This window comes from Peromyscus californicus, unplaced genomic scaffold (assembly GCF_007827085.1).
Source record: "Peromyscus californicus insignis strain IS unplaced genomic scaffold, ASM782708v3 Scaffold_19__1_contigs__length_69161282, whole genome shotgun sequence".
Taxonomy (NCBI): Eukaryota; Metazoa; Chordata; class Mammalia; order Rodentia; family Cricetidae; genus Peromyscus; species Peromyscus californicus.
This window is the reverse complement of record NW_026294491.1, coordinates 9,826,117-9,845,582: the sequence shown is the minus strand read 5'-3', so window position 1 is coordinate 9,845,582 and position 19,466 is coordinate 9,826,117. Positions and strand designations below refer to the sequence as shown.

Below are 19,466 nucleotides of genomic sequence, written 5' to 3'. Positions count from 1 at the left end.
TAGTAATCATTGAGGAAACTGACCAATTTCTATAAATATTGCTTCCAAAAAACACCCTTTTATTTAGAGTTTTCAAGAAAAAAATAAGGTAAATCATACTTAAACATGCAAGAACATAAAGATGAAAATGTTCCAAATTAACTCCCAAGGTTGGCAGAATCACACTAAGAAGATAGCAGCTAAGGAAAAAAAAAAAATTACAAAGCAATCTATGCAATTTTCAAGTAAACACAAGAAAGCACTTAGGAAAAGTCGCACATAATCAGCATTATGGAAAAAACCAACTACCAAGGGCAGGAGGGGAGCGAGGAAGAGCTGCCCCATCTGCTCCAGACGCCTGACTGGGGACCAAGACCAAAGGCAACCTCAGCCATGCCAGGAGGGCTGCCTGACCCCCACAGCTGCGGGACAGGGGCACAGAGATCAGGAGTTCAGGGCCAGGCTTGGCTACCCAGGGAGCTAAGCTAGCCTGGGCAGTAGAAGACCATCACAAAACACCACCAGCCAACCTCAGGCAGACCCGGAAAGATCTGCAGACAGGCCTGAGCTCTGTGGAGTCACCTCTGTAGCTAAAGCTTTCATCATGGAGCCCCAAACAGACTCTGGACCCAAAGGGACAGAGAACAGCTCTCAGGATGGTTTTCTTGAAGAGGAAGCAAGGGGGCTGCAGGAGGCTCACACCGGCCTACGCCCACTCTGGGGACAAACTACCTCATGTTCTCTGTCCTGTTGCTGACCCCCTCTATGTGGCCAAGTGAAGCCAGCCACTAAGTGCTGCCTCTAATGCTTCCCAGTGAGCTCCTCCTGGATCCCATCAGGGCCTGTGAGGACAAGAACAGGACCAGCATCCTACAGTCCAGCCATGTGGCACAGGGGTCTGAATGAGATGAGACAAGTGTGGCTAACTCACAAGATAAGGACATGAACTTACTCTGTAGCCATCGCTCATGGCGAAGCCTCAGTTTTTCCTTCTTGGGCAAAATGGTCTTTGGCTCTGTACCTGAGGAGAGAGAACACATGAGTGAGTAGTGAGGTCAGACAGTATCTGTTCAGCCCCGGTCCCTCCACCCCTGCAGAGACTAAGGCCAGGGACGAGGCAGGCTGTGACTGCTCAGGTGATGAACAATCCTGAAACCTCAGCCTCAAGGCTCCACACAGCAGGGGGTCCCTGGGTTGGTCTCCAAGCTCGGCTGGGCCCCCAGTGTACTCGGGGTAATGTGAGGTTGCCCCGGCGCCATCCCCAGGTCCTGGCCATGACATACCTCCACCTTGCTTGACAGCATTAGAACACAAAGCCTGAGAACAAAGTCCCCAGGAGAGCTCCCATCACTGAACACCAGCCTACAGCCTCTCATCTCTGGCTCTCCACCCTATCTTTACCGCGGCAGCTTCATCTGCCGAGTTATGTCCTCTCTTTCTTGTGCTCCTGGCCTCAGATAACCCTCTATGGGGTGTTGGCACACCCCTACTGTAAGGGCTGAACTGTATTCCAAAACCATGCGCTGCAGCGCTAACTCTTGGTTCTTCAGAATAGAATGCCAGGCAGCCAGGCATGGAGACTCATGCCTGTTATAATCCTAGCACTCAGGAGGCTGAGGGAGGAGAACTGCCATGAATTTGAGGCCAGCCTGGGCTAGAATGTAAATTTCAGCTACAAAGTAAGACCTTGTCTTAAAACATTTTTCCAAAAGGAAAAGTAATATTGCTGTCTTTGGAGACAGGGAGTGATGGTTAGTTCTGCATGTCAACCGGACATGACGGGAAGGTAATCTCAATGAGAAATCGTCTAGATTATGTTGGCCTAGAAGGGATTTCTTCATTGGACTGGGGCGGGAGGGTCCACCTTGAATACGGGTGGCACCACTGCATGGGCTAAGCGCTGGACGGAACGAAAAGCAGAGGGCAAGCTCAGCACTGCAGGCCTGCATTGATGCATGCTCTCTGCTCCTGACTGCAGGTATAAAGTGAGCAGCTGCTGGAGTTCCTGTTGCCTTTCTGTCCCCAGATTGATGGGACTGGAACCTGGAACTGTGAGCCAAAGAAACCACTCCTCCCCTAGGTTGCTGCTGTCGGGTTTTAGCACAGCTACAGGAAACAGAACCAAGACGCAGGTCTTGGGGCTCGGGAGGTGGCTCACAGGTTAAGAACGTTTGCTGTTCTCGCAGAGAAAGAAGCCGGGTTCAGTTCTCAGCACCCACAGGGCAGTTCACAACCATTTGTAACTCCAGTTTTAGATCTGACACCCTCTTCTGACCTCCGCAGACACTACATACACATGGTGTACTTACATACACACAGGCTAAGTACTAATACAAATACAACAAAAACAAAATCGTTTTTTAAAGGCACAGGGGCCACACACAAAGGTAGTTTAAATAAAATGAGGTCCTCTTTACAGAAATGATTTAGGGAACATGAGGTCCCCTTTACAAACGAGGTCATGGCTCTGATCTTACTGACTGGTATTCTTATAAGGTCCACGAGACAGGTGCACTCAAAGAGAAGGCCACACAGAGAGAAGACACCATCTGCCAGCCACGGAGGACCAGCAGAACCAAGCCCTCCCTGTCACAACTGCGTTTCACAGTTCTAGCCTCCAAAACCACTAAGACAACACACATTTAAGCCACTGGATCTGTGGTACCGCCAGACAAGGCCATCTTCTCAGAAATGATGAAGAGCAACCAGTCAGGCAGAGGACTTGCAGAAGTCCCCAGTCCCTGCTAGTCACCGCTGCAGGCAGAGGGCCTCTCTATGGCCGAATGTTCACTTGCCTGGGGACATTTAAGAACACTGGCTATATCTCTACCAGGAACCAGATGACATGACCCCATTTTTTTCAAAGGAGAAACCATGGCTCACCATTGTATGCTCTGTGAAAACATCAGTTAGATCTGTGCCAATTACCAGAAGTTGGCTGATTGTGGAAAACAGACAAACAGGCTGTGTAAGCAGAAAGCACTGAGAACACGGAGGGGCTGGTCTGAGGAGCCTGGACAATGCCAGCAGGGCTTCTTCTCTGAGAGTAATCACAGCCCACTCGTAGGGACAGCTGTAGCCAGCGAGGGTCACCGCCCAGCCAGTGTAGCACCTCCTGCCTATAGCGAATAAGTAGGACTGAGCATGGAACCCAGTCATTACAAGGCAAAAAAAAAAACGCTTCACTGGTTACCGAGCTTCCAGAGGCCCACATCCTCAGGAAACTCGGTGGCATGGCCTCTTGGTAGGATGTGTAAGTCTATGAAATAAACCTGGAACCCACTTGATGGAAACACCAGGCCTGGGGGGGGGGCGGGGAGTTCACTGGTCTCAACACAATGATGGTCCGTGTCCTTGGCCTTAACTGACTTTCCCAGAGATGACATGGTTTTAGCCACAGACACATGCTCCTAAGAACAAGAGAAGGAAACACAGTCTCCTGCATCTTAAGCATGTGGATGTTCCTGGACAGTACAATAGAGAACCTGCCATGTTTAAGGATAAACAGGAGGCAAGTCCTGTCTCGAGAAGCTGGAGATCCTGTTAAGCTATTCCAGCCTTTGTTGGGGGATCAGGCACAAACCCTCAGCAGCTGGTGACTCAGTTCCTTCCCAGTTACAGCCAGACTGCTGGAGTCTTGTGTCCGTGCTTCCAGCCTGGAGCTGAGCTGCCCTCCTGCTCTCCACCCCTAATTACTCATCTTCCACCAGAAGGAAGGGCTGGGATTGCAAACCTTGGTCTGAGATGGGGCGATGGAGGGGGATGGGGGTAAGGGGGCCCAGGGCTCCGTAACAGCTCCTCCCATTGGTCGGATGGAGCATCCAATGCACTACACTGACTTCAGTGTGCCCTAGCACCATACAGCTGCCACATGTAGGTGCAATGTCAAACCACAAGGGAGGTGACAAGGCCTAAATGTGGGATGTCAGGCTAGGGTAGGGCTTGGGGGTTATCTGGGGTGCAGGGAAGCTTGTAAGAAAAATGGGTCTAGCCCAGCCAAGACAGCACCAAGAGAGAGGGACAATATGCTCAATGGTAAGACATCCCAGGGGGCCGGAAGTAATTCTCTCTAGATGATTCTTTCAACTTTCTGTAATTCTGCAGTTACTCCAAAGCAAAAAATAACACCCAAGGTCAGTGGAGACTGGCCCAAGCAGTAACATGCCTAGCACCACACAGAACGAAGGATGTTGGAGCAGGCTACCGAGAATGCTAGCTAGAATGTGACCCTCTTAGCCCTCCATGGCTCCAGAGAAACAGAAGCGAACAGGCTGTTCTTGCGGATGCAAAGGGTTTGGAATGCTGAGGTCATGCAGAAGCTGAAGCCCTGACACAGCCCTGGGGTCCCGCGGCACTTGGCACTGATGTTCACCCTTGCTTCATTGGACTCTGCACAGCCTAATGGTTACTCCCTGTGGGCACAAAGACAGGCCCAGAAATAGGCAGCAACCAGACACATATGGGCAGCCTCCATGATGAGGACAAGGGGATGTGTGTGATGTCAGGGCCATGCTGGTTAGAGTAAAACAGAATGAGCTGTGGCTGCTGCCCTAACGGGGAGCTATCCGGGAGCCACTGTGACAGAAACAGCAGCTCAGCCCTGGCTGGGCCGGGACAACTGGGCTTTGAAATGTGGCTGCTTCCAGGCTTCTCCTTGACCACCACTTGTCACAGTGTGAGCTGTAGCCCTCACACTATGAAGGAAGGAGACAGGGCCCAGCAAGCATTTCTGAGGAGTGACAGTAGTGACAGCCATACTGGAGCAGGACATCACAACACCCCCACCCCAGCTTCTTTACCAGAGGACCGGAACTTGGAATAGGTGCCAGGATTACAGAGCAGGCTGGGCCCAACTGCAGAACCGTGACCCCTCGAGGATGAGCAAAATGTCTAGAATGAAACTTGCAACACAGTTGAGACCTAAACCAATCACCACTGGCCAGGCTGAAAGCAGGACCAGACAGGCAGGAAGGGCCAGAGCAGCAGTAACATCAGCTCCATACCAGTATCTTCAGAGCATGAGAGACGGAGGTGTCGCCACCTGGTGCTCCTGGGCTGCTCAGTACCCATAGCACCCAGGGAGAGGGGCAAGTACTCCGCAATGGTCAGCTTTTTATTACTGCGACCAAACAGCTGAGATAAGCACACTGGAGAGGCTGAGGCAAGAAGACTGCCGTGAGTTCAAGGTCAGTGTGGACTAGAGTGAGACTTTAACATTTTGTTTGTTTGCTTAAAAAGGAAGTGGCTGGATAGCTCAGGCGGCAAACGTGCTTGCTCTGCAAGTCTGACCAAGCTGACCATCTGAGTTCAAACCCTGGATCCCACAGTAGACAGCAACAGTCAACTCCCTCAAGTGGTCGTATGACCTCCAAACACATGAGGTGGCCCATGTGCTTGCACATGTGCGCATACACACACACACACACACACACACACACTGTACACACAGAATAGTAATAATAAATTAAATGAAATTTTAAAAAGGAGGAAGGGCTGGGTATCATGGCTATTTGTAAGGGATCATCTAAATGAGACTAACTGAGACGGGAAGAACTACCCTAAATACAGGCAGTACTGTTCCATGGGCTGGAGGCCTGGACTGCAGAAAGGAGAAAGGGATTGAACAAGGCATTCATGACCCTCTGCTTCCTGACTGTGGAGAGGCAGTGGCTCAAGGAGGCATCTGGGCAGCAATGGGCCACGAAGTCACTGGGGCTGTCAAGGCCCTAAAAAGATGCCATCTCGGTGTGGAGTTTGGGAAATACACAGGGCAAGTGAATCCACAGGGAGGCAGCCAGATCACAGGCAGAGCCCAGTAATGGGACAGGAGCTGCTGAGCACAGGGTGACATCTGCACACAGCACACTCAAGCCTTTCTACTTCTTGTCCACCCTGAAGGTTTATCTCAAAACCTACAGCTGCCCTCTAGCCTAGCTGCTGATGGGAGACGGGAGTGAGGAGCAGAAAGCCTCAGCGGAGCACCGCTGGTCAAGCTGCGCAAACAGCAGGAATATGCTGAGAACCCAAAACAGCCCCGGCCACTTGGTCCACAGTACTGGGCTTAGAAACAGCACCCCACATGCACAGGACCAGGTTCAGCAGGTCACCTCAAGGCAGGACCAGGTGTCTCTCTTGATATTTCTTGGTTATGACTTACTTTTCATACAACTCCAGGTAGAGGCTGAGCCCTGATGGTCAAGTCTCTGCCACAGGGCAGCAACAGTCCACAAGGCTGGCTCCATACTTAGAGAGCCAGGCCTCCAGCAGAACAGGGTGGAGGGGCCATGTCCAACTATCCTCCCTTGTCTCTCAAGACTGAGCATGCCAGTACCCCAAGATCCCTATACAACAGATCCTGATTCCTTGGGCCTAGGGATACAGGCCCCTCAAGAGTCCTGAGTTTCAACATCATCACAAATGGGCAATCCCTACTGGGCAGAGGTGGGCACTCAACATGGTCCACCACAGAGCACAGGAAACACACAGGCAGTGAGGTTGTCCGGTGAGCCCACACCCACCTTCTACTACATGTCCTGCTAATGTATGCTTAAACTAGTTATAAGGCCTCAAACCCAACAGGCACCTTCAGTCTGATGAAAGTGTGGTCTGTCACGCTATTTGGAACAAGTTCCAGTCACTATCATAGGTGCAGCCTTGCTTTGTTACCAACGTAGGCCAGCTTCTATGCTCAGGCTCTGAAAAGATAATCTGATAGGTCCTGGCACCATATAAACCAAAGCTGCAGGAGGGAAGTGGCAGTGGGTAGCCCAGAACCTAGCCCTAGTTGGCTCCCTGCTGGCTCACACAAACATCTGCACATCACACTCCACAACTAGGTAACAGAGGACTCAAGGAACGTCATTGGAAGGGACACACAGAAACAGTCACTGGGCCATATCTGCCAGTCCTGATTTGGTAGCTCAACAAGATGTGTGCACCAATGTCAGCCTAGCAGCCCACAGGGAGTACTTTCAGAAGCAAGTGCCTGCCCCCCTGCTCTCCCCAGCCCGGCAGCCAGCACTCACACGACACTGCAGGCAAGGTCAGCTCATGCTGAGGCAAGGTCAGCTCGTGCTGTGACTTGCGGGTAGAGCTCGTTCCCATAACTCACTGGTATGTGCTCATGTTAAGCCTGGGAGCTGAGTAGAAACAGTGGGGAGTGTGTCCTATGGGCTCTGTCACAGCCCTGACTTCACAGCCCTCTATTAAACAAATTCCTAAAGGAACTCTCATCCTCTTAGGGTTCTGTATACACAGGAACTGGCTTCCGGCGGGTCCACTACTCCAGGACCTAAGAAGGGAATGAAGCTTTGCTGCCCTCTGCTGACCAGAATGTGAGTACACAAAGGACTGGCACCCTGCAAAGTCACATTCACTCACCTGCTCATTCGGCTCAACCTAGGGGAGGTTGAGGGTCTAAAAAGGTACAGCCACCTGCGCCCTGGAGCCTGTCACGATGCCTGAGAAGACCATGTGTGTGCATGTGTGACCATGTGGGTTTCCTGTAGCACAGCTGCAGGCACTTCACACAGCCTAGGGCTCCTAATGACCTGTTTGCCCCACAGCTCCTGGTGGCCTCTGCATCCAGCAGCATGCTGACCAAGGGCCACTGACAGTACTGTTCACACACTCCTCACAGCCTTCCTTCTAGGAGTCCCAGCCCCACCCTGGCTCTCCTCTGCAGGACCTGCCTCATCCTGCCCACCTCTTGGAGCTAGAGTCCAGAAGACAGTCTGGAAATGGATTGAGCTTATTTTCTGCAATCTCGTGCAGGGACAGAGAACTGGAAATAAAATCCAAAAATATGCTTGTGGACTGTCTCCTCCATACAGCACAACACCCTTTTTTAGCTTCATGCCCAAGGTCAATAAAGGCAGATGCCAGACAGCATACCATGACCATCTGCTAGGCAGTGCCATGCTCAGGCTCACTGTAGCAGCTCAAACTGACTACAGACCAGGTAACACACCATGTGCAGGATGGGGCAGGAGGAAGGGTGCTCACTAGTATCTGCCACAACTCCTCCAACCCCTGCCAAAAGAGCAGGCAGGGGAGTCATAAACTACCTCACATGGGGGTTCAGGACCCCACAGGGAAGACCCTCTAGCCCACAGGACAAAACTGGGTTTATTGCTGGGGTTAGGGGAGATCTCTGGACCAGTCTCACCCCTCCTCCCAGGGCAGGAGGTGAAGATACCTAAGTTAGGAGCCCCACAGCACAGCTGCAGAGCCCAGCACCTCCCAGGAGGTAGAGACCCTTCCTGCCACAGGAAAGCAAGCTCAGGGGAGCAGGAAGGGAGCTGGCTCGAGGTATCAATAGAGACATTAACAAAGCATGCACAGAGACAAAGGTGCTACCACCTCCTGGGGCTACAAGCCTGAATGTGGTAGGACAGCCTGTGTGTGCACACGGGGATCATGGCAACTGTCTATCCTCCTTAGGTCCATACCAGCTGTATCCACCTCAGCTCCTGGACCTGAAGTGTGGAATTTTTTTTTCCATTTTTCTTTATTAAGAAATTTTCTACTCACTCTACATACCACCCACAGATCCCACCTCCTCCTCCCTCCTCCCACCCCTCAGCCCTCCCTCCCAAGCCACCCCACATCCCCACATCCCCCAAATTAAAGTCTCCCATGGGGAGTCAGCAGAGCCCGGCACACTTAGCCTAGTCTGGTCCAAGCCCCTTCCCACTGTACCAAGGCTACACAAGGTGTCACACCACAGGCACCGGATTCCCAAAAGCCCATGCACCAGGGACAGATCCCGATCCTCCTGCCTGGGTGCCCCGCAAACAGTTTGAGCCAAACAACCATCTTCTGTATCCAGAGGGCCTAGTCCAGTCCCATGGGGCTTCACAGCCACTAGTCTATATAGTTCATGGGCTTCCACTAGTGTGGCCGGTCATCTCTGCATGTCTTCCCATCATGATCTCGACGTCCCCCGTCTGCAGAATCTCTCCTCTCTCTCATCGGTTGGATTCCCGGAGCTCAGCCTGGTGCCTGGCCGTGGATCTCTGCCTCTGCCTCCATCAGTCACTGGACAAAGGCTCTATGATGACAGTTAGGTTATTCGCTAGACCAGTCATCAGAGTAGACCAGTCCAGTGGAATTATTTCTGACACGGTCCTGGGCAAGGATGAGGCATGGGGCAGGTGTTGCCATGACACAGACAGAAAAGTACCTACAGGCATTGCTTGTACCTCTGAAACCAACAGGTCACAGGGCAGACTGTGGGGGCAGATGAGGTCCGGAGTGAAGTGTATTGCTGACATAGGCACAGCCATGTCAAGGACCCCAAGGCCTCAGACATACGGAAACGGCAAAGCCTTCCTCTGGTCCAAGCACAGTGTTTACCATTGACCAGTGTGCAAACACTACCAACTACAGCTTCCTCCTCCCAGATGACTGCAATTGAGACTGCGTCCCTACAGAGACCCCTGTGCTAGCTAGTTTGGTGCTTGACACAAGCCAGAGTCATCAGAGAAGAGGGAGCCTCAATGAGAAAATGCCTCCATAAGATCGGGCTGTAGGCAAGCCTATAGAGCATTTTCTTAATTAGTGATTGACAGGGAACAGCCCAGCCCATTGTGGGTGGTGCCATCCCTGGGCTGGTGGTCTGGGGTTCTATAAGAGAGCAGACTGAGCAAGCCATGAGGATAAGCCAGTAAGCAGCAGCCTCCACGGCCTCTGCATTAGCTCCTGCCTCCAGGATCCTGCCCTGTGTGAGTTCCTGCTTGGCTTCCCTCAATGGACTGCGATTTGTAAGCCAAATAAACCCTTTCCTCCCCAAGTTGTTTGGACATGGTGTTTCATCACAGCAATAGAAACCATAAGACATCCCTGAGTTTCCAGATGGCCTAGGTGCCCTCCATCAGAGCAAGCACAGCCCGCCCGAGGCCTCCCTACCCCAGCTCTCCCGGGTGTGTGTCTGTCCTTTCCTCACTCCTGCATTGCCCCAGTCACAGTTTCAGGACCAAGACAGGCAGAACACAGCAGGAGACTGAGTCATGGACTCAGCTCCCTCCATGATCCATGCCCACTTGGACACAAGTTAGGGCCCCCTCCACCTGCCTGGCTCAGCAGGAACAGAAGTGGCCAGTACCAAGAACACAAAAGGTACCAGGCAACCAGAAGAATCATGGGAGAGGGATCTGAGATGCAGACCTGGAACTCCGGGAGACTCAAGCTTTAAAGGCCAGGTGGGAATGAGATAAAGGACTGGGGTTTTCCAAACACAAGTCCCTCCCTACACACACGGGGCTGTCCCCAAAGGATCTGCAGGCATTGCTGTGTCCAACAAGCTGCTGCTGATCTTTAGTGCCACAGGGCAGAGAAAGAGCCAAGTCTGCCCTGATTCCCAAGGACTCTGTGAGGTCTAACAGTCACCTATGTCTAGCCTAAAGTTAACTGAGGACAGATATGTAATTGGAGAGAGACACAGCCAGTCAGAGGGGTCCCCAAGAAGGCGGGGCTGATTAGAGGATAGGTGACACACACAGACACCATGGAAACTGCAAAGGAGCGTCCCGAGAGGTGCCTCAGAGACCACCCTTGGTCTCCAGGGACTAAGGCTGGTGTAGACTGGATGAGTTCTTCATTCCGGAGCACCTTCTTCTAGGACATCCTCTGCCCCAAACACATGCACAGAGGCAAGAATCATGGGCACCGAGAACCAAGGCTACTCTCTGGCCAAAGCTATACATGATCCAGGCTGAGGGGCCCTCCCATAACCCTAAAACCCATCTCTGCCTCAGACTAAAACTCTAGACCCTATGACCCTCTCAAAGGGGCAGACATGGGAAATACGTACAATTAAGGAGGCCAATGGCCACTCTAGAAAGTGAGAACTCAGATGTGATTCATCCCTTATTTAAGGTTTTATTTTTTCTTTAGACAAGGTTTCTCTGTGTATCCCTGGCTGTCCTGGAACTCGCTCTGTAGACCAGGCTGACTCAAACTCACAGATATCCGCCTGCCTCTGCCTCGAGAGCACTGGGATTAAAGGCGTGTGCCACCACCACCTGGCGGGTATACAGATTTTTAAGACATCATTATCTGAAGGACTCAATCAGCTACAGTTTTCAAATTCTAATTAATTGTTAAGTTAATCCTTTTGAGAAAGCATTGCTACCAAGTGGAGGCAGGTATGAGGGTGACAGGCGGCCCCAGGACCATCCCAACAACAAGGCTTGACAGAAATGTTAGCAGGAAAAGGACAAGACAAGGCTGGAGGAGGCACTGCCATTGCAAGGTGGCCACCAAGTTCTGCAGGGTCCAGCTGGCAGGAAGGGGCCCACGGCTCAGCTGAAGCCAAAGAGCATCCTACTGTCCCGAAGGATATACCAACTCCTCTGGAGTTGTCTAGCTGGGCCCGCCTTGGGAATAAGGAGCAAGGAACCAGTGTTTGCTGAATGCCTGAACCTTTCTGGACATAGTAACCTCAGTCTCTATGAGGTGAGTCTGTCACCATTTTATATACCAGGACTGACAGTTAAGAATGTGAAATGTCTCCTCTTTCTGTGAGCGGCCTAAAGTGACCTGTGAAGATGGTTCTCTACTTTCTTAACCAAGAAAACCCTACAAAATCATGCAAATCAAGAGGTTCAAATCTTTGTGTTCACTTTAAGAACACCCATGAAACTGCCTAGGCCATCAAGGGTATGCATATCCAAAAGCCACCAAGTGTCGAGAGATGTCACTTTAAAGAAGCAGTGTGTGTTCTGGCGGTAGAATGGAGTTGGTAGGTGTGTCCAGGCCAAACAGTGGGGCTAGACACGGGTTCCAAGACAGCCAGGTCTATGCAGAGAAACCCTATCTTGGGGAAAAAAAGAATGTCTTTGGTCACAATACTCGTCAGCAGTAACAATTAGGGCTGACTACCTGGCAGGCCAAAGCCCACCTGTTTTCTGCCTCCCTGTCAATGTACAGGCATAGCATCAATTTGGTAGGAAGTTTCTCTACTGCAAGAGTGTTTAGGGATGCATGCTGAAGAATTTATGAATGAAATGCCAAGCACTCTGGTACTCACTTCAAAAGTACTCAGTGAATAAGAACCAAGGGCAGGCATTTGGCACATGGAACTTCTTTCTACTTTGGTATATTTTAAATTCTTTTCCATAAAAGTAACGTCTCTTTTTGTTTTGTTTTGAGACTGGGTTTTTCTACATAGCCCTGTCTGTCCTGGAACTCAGTATGTAGACCACGTTGGCTTGGAATGCACAGAGATCTGCCTGCCTCTGCCTCTCAAATGCTGGGATTAACAGTATTCGACACCACATCTGGCCTAACATCTTTTTAAAAGCACAGGCCAGCCCACAGGCAACAGTCAGGCTGTCCTCTCACCTCTCCAAAGGCAGGAACTCACCTCTCTTTAGGGACACCACACTCTTCTGGTCCAGCTCCAGCCTCTGCACCAAGGCACTAGGGTCTATCTTTGTCCTGGCAAAGATGTCATTGTGAACCAATGTCCAGTCCTGCAGTCCCAACAAGAGAAGAGAGAGGACAACATCAAGTTGACCTTTAGTTTCAGAGTCACATAGTGACAAGATACCAAGACAAAAATCTCTACTTCTCAGCCAGGGAGGCCCTGGGAAAGTAGCCGTGTCCCTATTCCCAGATCAGGCCTGTACCTAGGATGCTCCTTCCTGCCTCGATCAGACTTGGAGCAATCAGAGCAGCTGGGTCTCCTAGAAAGTAGAGTGGAGCTCTGCTAGCACAGGGACTGAGCATGGCCTCCATGCAAATACATGTAGATCCAGGAGCAGCTCTGTGGAAGGGCATCACTGCAACTGTATGCATAAGCCCTCCCAGGAATGAGCACAGGGAAGCTTCTAAGTCCTCCACCACCTCTGAGGGTCAAAACAGGAATACCAACCACATAGCCTTCCAGTAGTGAGGCAAAGATCTGACCGGCCAAGGGGCTTAGAACAATCTCTGTCAATACGTGGCTTAAGCTTGAGCCAAGTTACCAAATTAAAAGAAACATGGAGAAACTAAGACATCAGACGCTGCACAGCAACGGGAGGATGTAAAGAGAGATGGGAATAATTCTCAAATAGTTTAGCCACACTCAAATAAAAGCTGGGCACAGTAGGCTACAGCCTGGGCACAGAGAGTGACAAGCCTGCCTGAGCTATAGTGAAACCTTGTCTCAAAAACAAAACAAAACATAAAACAATGAAATAAAATAAAATGAAAACAAATAAAATAGAAAACCCAAAGCAACAACTGAGCAATTATGGTGATATTTTATTTGTGCTCTAACAAATAAAGCTTGCCTGGAGATCAGAGGAAAAAGCCAGCCACTATATTAAACATAGAGGTCAGGCAGTGGTAGCACACCCCTTTAATCCTAGCACTCGGGAGGCAGAGATTCATCCTGTGAATTGTGATTGATCTCTGTGAGTTCAAGGCCACACTGGGAACAGAGCTAGATGTGATGGCACATGCCTTTAATCCCAGCACTAGTTAACCATAGAGGCCTGGAGGTCTGTACAGACAGGAAGTGATAGAACTGGAAGGAAAGAGGAAGTGATATAGCTGGAAGGAGAGAGGAAGTAAGATGGCAGGGCACAGAAGGGTATAAAGGCGTGAGTATACGGGAAGTAGCTCTCTCTTAGGCTGAGGATTTCCTAGCAGTAAGAACTTGTGGCTTGACTTGTTCTATTCCTCTGATCTCTCAGTTTCCACCCCAATATCTGGCTCCAGGTTTTTTTTTTTTATTAATAAAACTGTTTAGCAATTCGTGTTACAGAGCAATGGTAGACACAGGTCATCGGTAAAACAATTACCTACGTTCAACTCCTAGAACAGAAAAACAACACACTAACTTAAAAAATAAACAAGATATCCAATCAAAAAGTATCAATGATTGCTACAATATTAACCTGTTTCCTACAAAATAATAATAATAAACTCTGGAAGAAGAAATGTCAATATGAAAAATACAACGGTACTTCTGTACACTAGTGATGAATACTCTGCCCCCAACTCAACAGTACTTCTGTACACTAGTGATGAATACTCTGTCCCCAACTCAACAGTACTTCTGTACACTAGTGATGAATACTCTGTCCCCAACTCAACAGTACTTCTGTACACTAGTGATGAATACTCTGTCCCCAACTCAACAGTACTTCTGTACACTAGTGATGAATATTCTGTCCCCAACTCAACAGTACTTCTGTACACTAGTGATGAATATTCTGTCCCCAATTCAACAGTACTTCTGTACACTAGTGATGAATATTCTGTCCCCAACTCAACAGTACTTCTGTACACTAGTGATGAATACTCTGTCCCCAACTCAACAGTGTTTCTATACAGTAGTGGTGAATACTCTGTCCCCAAAATTCAGGAAAAATGTCCATTTGCAACAGCATTAAAAATAATAAAACATTGCCAGCCAGTGGTGACAAATGCCTTTAATCCCAGAACTTGGGAGGCAGGGGCAGGCTGATCTCTGTGAGTTTGAGGCCAGCCTGGTCTACAGAGCTAGTTCCAGGAAAGCCAGGACTGTTACACAGAGAAATCTTGTCTTGAAAAGAAATAAATAGATAGATAAATAAATAAGGATAAATTAATTAGTTAAATAATAAAATACTAAGCCAGACATGGTAGCATATGCTTATAATGCCAGCACTTAGGAGAAGGAGGAGGAGGAGGAGGAGGAGGGAGGAGGAGGAGAGGAAGAAGAAAGAAAGAAAGAAAGAAAGAAAGAAAGAAAAGAAAAGAAAGAAAAGAAAGAAAAAGGAAGGAAGGAAGGAAATCATATTTAGCTGGGCATGGTGGTGCATGTCTTTAACTCCAGCATTGGGTTAGGGGGCAGAGGCAGACTGATTCTCTTGTGAGTTCAAGGCCAGCCTGGTCTACATAGCGAGTTCCAAGGCAGCCAGAACTACAGAGAGACCCTGTCAGAAAAAAAAAAAAAAAAAAAGAAGAAGAAGAAGAAGAAAAAAAAAGAAAAGAAAGAGAAAGAAATCTCAGTTGGGGGCTAAAGAAAAGGATGGCTCAGTGATTAAGAACATTTGCTGTACTTGCAGAGGACCTATCTTTGGTTCCCAGCACACCCATGGTGGAACACTCTAGTTCCAGGGGATTCACACACGCCCTCTCCAGCTTCTAACAGCACCAGACACGCATGTGCTATATGCATACATGCACTCAAAACACATGCATAAAATAAAGGATTAAAAAAAAACTCATCTGTCACAATCACAAATGAGATTGTGTCAGCTTTACAGGTGTGTGACACACAGCACACAGTAAATGCATGACAAACATGCTTTTAGCATTTTACTGATGCGAAGTCACTGGCCCAGTGGTCCAACGATGTTCCCTCTGCTCCTCCTATGCAAACCAGAAAACATTGCCGAGGCAGCTGAAGGAGGAGTCCGGGGCAAAGAACATGTGGATATATTGCGCAACGCTGACGAACTCTGACCATATCATGTTGAGTGAAAGAACCCAACACAGGAGATTACAATCTCCCTCTAGTCACACAGACGGTCCACAGCAGAGATCCTGGCTGCAGGCATGGGTGGATGAGGCCATGGATGACTGTAAAGAGAACAGCGCTTCTTTTCAGGTCACCTAACTTCAGGAACCTCCTCTCTTTTACTCAAAGCCCGGTGCGATTTTAAAGAGCTAGCGAGCATCCCGCGGCACTTCCAGAACGTGGTGGGATACTCTCCTCCAGCAGATGGAGAGCTTCCGGAGCCCCACACTTCAACCGGGAGGGCACACGATGAAGGCACAACGGCTAAAGGTGGGATCGGGTCAAGACCCTAACTAGAGCGGCCAGAACCCACACAGTGCAGGCGGCATCCCGGCCGGGTGGAAGCCCGGCCCCTGCTCTGCGGAGACCCCAGCCACGCAGGGCTCCTGCTCTGCGGAGACCCCAGCCACGCAGGGCCCCTGCTCTGCGGAGACCTGGCCCGGGCCCGACCCACGCTCTGCACCTCACCTTTGCCCCCGCTCCGCCCGCCGGGGCCTGTGGGGGAGCCGGCTCCAGGACGCGGGGCACAGGACGGGGTGCAGCCTCCCCGCCGGGCCTCACGGCCGCCTGGTGCACACGTGCCCGCAGCGTCCTCACTTTGCCCATCTTCAGTGGAGGTCTCCACCGGGTCTCAGCGCCGCGGAAACGCCTAGCACTAGCGGGAACGCCTCCCGGAAGTGCTCACTGCGGGGGCGGAACCAGACGCCTTCTGCGTTCGTTCGGCCGGTTCCCGGAAGTGCCTCGCGTCCTCTGTGGGCGGTCACGGTGCTTACGTCCCAGTGCTGCCGCTCGCACGTCAGAAGGGCGCCGACGTGGCTGCTATAGGACCCTTGGTCTTGCAAAAAGCCAGGGAAATAAAAGCGACCGAAGCCTCGGGTGCATATTACGAGAAACGGCGTGTTTCTATGGGGCGAGCCTGGGGCCGAGTAGGGAGACAGGTTCACGCCCGGGCCTTGGCCAAGTGGCCTGTATGACTTCTGCAGGTTTCTATTTGTGCAGTATTGCGTTTCGTCCTCAAAACAGGTCCTGGGAGTTGGGGCTTTACTCGTCCACTTCAATGGGAGCCAAGCGGCAAATGACTCGGCGGCCTCTTCCTCCCTTCCTGCACAGTCGGCTCCGCCCCCAGCAGCCCCTGTGCACCCAGCACAGTATTGCGTAGGGAAAGCAGGGCAAGAGTGAGAGCTGAGTCCCACTGTTCACCTAAATGACACCTGTAACAAAAGCGGGCTATGGTTGGGGCCACACAGGAAAGCTGGACCCAGGCGCAGCCCGGGTTGTGGCTTTCGCCCTTTCCCTTTCTTCTACGGTAGAGGGCGTCCTGGGCTGTCTGTCCATCGGGCCCCAGGTGCCGCCGTGGAGCATGAGCTGCTTAGGGCTCTTGTCCCAAGGAGTGCACAACACTACAAGGGGGCAGTAGTTAATTTTTTTTTTTTTTTTTTTTTTGCCTTTTAAATTGCTTTATTAATTTCAAATCATGAAAAAATTTCTTTCTAAAATGGATTAAACTGGCCGGGCGGTGGTGGCGCACGCCTTTAATCCCAGCACTCGGGAGGCAGAGCCAGGCGGATCTCTGTGAGTTCGAGGCCAGCCTGGGCTACCAAGTGAGTTCCAGGACAGGCGCAAAGCTACACAGAGAAACCCTGTCTCGAAAAACCAAAAAACCAAAAAAAAAAAAAAAAAATGGATTAAACTGCCATACTGATAGGAATGCTTAGAATTGAATGCAACAGTAAAACAATCTTTAAGTAGAAACTGTTAAGTGGAAACACCAAAAGTTTACAGAAAAAGTGCTTCACTAAATACAAGCTTGTAAAAGAGCAGCCACTTTATGAGCTCAGAGAAAACCTTCAGTTTTTAAGGTATGAGGCAAAGGTCATAGTGATTGTCGGGTTCTGGTGTCTGGAAACGCCCGTAAGGCCTCATCTGTTGCTCCCTAGTCTTTTTCTTGCCTTCCATCACCTGCCCTACAAATTTCCCAACACCCTCTCCCCCTTCATTGTGATCAACATGTCTATTTGGTGTGGCCCATCGAAAATCAGGCACAAGTCGCCTGACTCGTCCCCTTCTGACATTTTCCCCAGGCTTCGTGTTTTCAACTTCTTCCAGCTGGTGGGATTCTTCTTCACTTTGCTTGGAGGCCTTCCCTTTTTTGTTTTCTTTTTCTTCATTCTGCACTGCGAGATCTTTTATGGCTTGTTGCTCTTTGGACGCCATTACTCCTGGGCCTATCCTCGCCTTCTCCCACTCTGGGCAATGCTCACCACCGGGTGCGCTCCTGCTCTCCGCGCTGCCGGGGCCCCCGCGCGCTCTGCGCCACCACGAACAGGAGCCTCAGCCAGGGATGGCGGGCTGGAGCGAGTCGCTAGTTAATTCTTTGGACGCCTCTACTCCTTTTCCTGTCGCTTGAGAGAGCGCGTGTCCCGCTGGCCTGGCTCCTGCCAAACTGGGTTTCGGAGTCGAAAGGACTGGACTGTTGTCTCTGTCTAGCTCCGCTCTTCAGGCCTGTACCAGGACCAAGCTCCAGGTTCACCCTACTATCTTTTAAGCCTGGAGGCTGGGTGTGGGTGTGAACCGCCGCCTGCAGGCACGGCCACTGGTATGGCTGCTGGGGGAACACCGTACCATAGCACCTGGCCTGGGTCACACAGCTGCCTAGCCAGCGGCAATCCCCGGAGTAGCCCTGGGCCAGGTCAGGCCCCAGTCCATCCTCAGCCCCCCTGCCTGAATCCAAGTCACCTCTGCCTGGCTGGCCTCAGGGAGAAGGGCCCCCTTGAGCCTCCCAGGGAGGTGGCCAGGTTCGCTGGGTCTACTTTTGCCTCAGGTGACTTGGTCAAGGCCTGAGCTTCCCAAGCCTCAGTTTCCCTGTTTCTACAATGAGGGGGTGGGATAGGATAGGGTGCTAGAGAACTGCGGGTAAAGCAAGAGGGAGGCCCTGCTGGCAGCTTGTAGCTGGAGCTCATAGATTCTCAGGGCTGGGCAGAAAAGAGGCCTGTGGCCCAAGAGGATGTTCGCCACGGGAAGAGCAAGCAAGCACACCCAAGCCCAGGGCTAGCACAGAAACACCCAGCACTTCTGAGGCCCAGGACCTTTCTGTGACTGAACTTGCAATGCAGAGTCCTGAGCCTAGCTCAGATCCTGCGGGCTTGGCCAGCTGCTCTAGGCGATGGGGCAGGGAAGTGGTCCCTTCTCCTTCACACCATCCTGGGGAGGGAGGGCTTGCTGAGTACCAAGGACTAAGTCCCACCACCGACTTTGTTCAACCTGTAAAGGACACAGAGCTCCTTCCCAGCAGTCCCCCTGAAGTGTGGTGCTCAGAGAGCTGAGAAAGGGCGGGCTTGGGTGTCCTTGTGCCATACTGTTACCTCCCACTGGTGGATTGATGCCACTGATTCTGTGGGCCCAGGCTAATTAGGAGGGAGCCTGGTGCCATGGCCATAGAGAGGACCTTCGGGCAGGTGGTACTTCTGCCCTAATGACCATTAACTTCTGGCTTTGTTGATGGCTGGGTTTATTACCTCCATAGCTGAGATGTTCCTGCAGTGAACATCCTTCCCTCACACTTGGCTCCTGAGACTCAGGCAGTCCCGCACACGTCTACACTCCAGGGGAACAAGGGCTGGCAGCTGGACCAGGGTGTGTGTCCCTGCCTGTCCTGTGGGAAACCATGCAGTGGCACCCAGGGTGGTTCAGAGGAAGTGAATCAGGGGAAAGACCCATGTCACAATTTCAATAAAGTGCTGAGTGCTGAGGACACAGGAGACCTGAGAGTCTCCTCAGCAGACAGCCCTGATGCCCTTGCCCTCAGGGGTCAATTTTAGAACTGATCTCATCCTTTCAACCCTCTCTCTTTCCATTGAGTCAGCCTGCTGAGTAGGTAAAGCTGGTTGACAGGGCTTGAGTACTTAGTAAAGTTGGTTTATAATAACCCCCTTACTTACTATAAAACGAATACACAGTTATCCTAAACAGATTGAAAAGTAAAGAGTCA

General features: G+C 51.0%; 2 protein-coding genes across 3 annotated transcripts in view; both read right to left on the bottom strand.

Annotated features, from left to right (window-relative positions):
- Nucleotides 1-16,223, bottom strand: part of Slx9 (SLX9 ribosome biogenesis factor) — a 33,200-nt gene extending 16,977 nt beyond the window's left edge. The window contains exons 1-3 of one of the 2 annotated variants that reach the window (XM_052744592.1): nucleotides 15,947-16,223; nucleotides 12,347-12,455; nucleotides 932-1,000 (exon numbers count right to left, since the gene is read on the bottom strand). In XM_052744592.1, coding sequence (XP_052600552.1) covers nucleotides 932-1,000; nucleotides 12,347-12,455; nucleotides 15,947-16,084 — 316 coding nt within the window. In that variant the 5' untranslated portion in view covers nucleotides 16,085-16,223. Of the gene's footprint in view, nucleotides 1-931; nucleotides 1,001-12,346; nucleotides 12,456-15,280; nucleotides 15,890-15,946 lie in introns of those variants that run through there. The other variant, XM_052744591.1, reaches the window with a different exon arrangement.
- Nucleotides 16,224-17,332: 1,109 nt separating this feature from the next.
- LOC128114524 (protein BEX4-like) lies at nucleotides 17,333-17,692 on the bottom strand. Its single transcript, XM_052744594.1, has one exon. It carries the CDS (start codon nucleotides 17,690-17,692, stop codon nucleotides 17,333-17,335), a length of 360 nt encoding a protein of 119 aa, XP_052600554.1.
- Nucleotides 17,693-19,466: the final 1,774 nt, after the last annotated feature.

Bases quoted from the DNA above. Each gene is read 5' to 3' on its own strand.
- LOC128114524 (XM_052744594.1), bottom strand. From the start codon at position 17,692: ATGGCGTCCAAAGAGCAACAAGCCATAAAAGATCTCGCAGTGCAGAAT.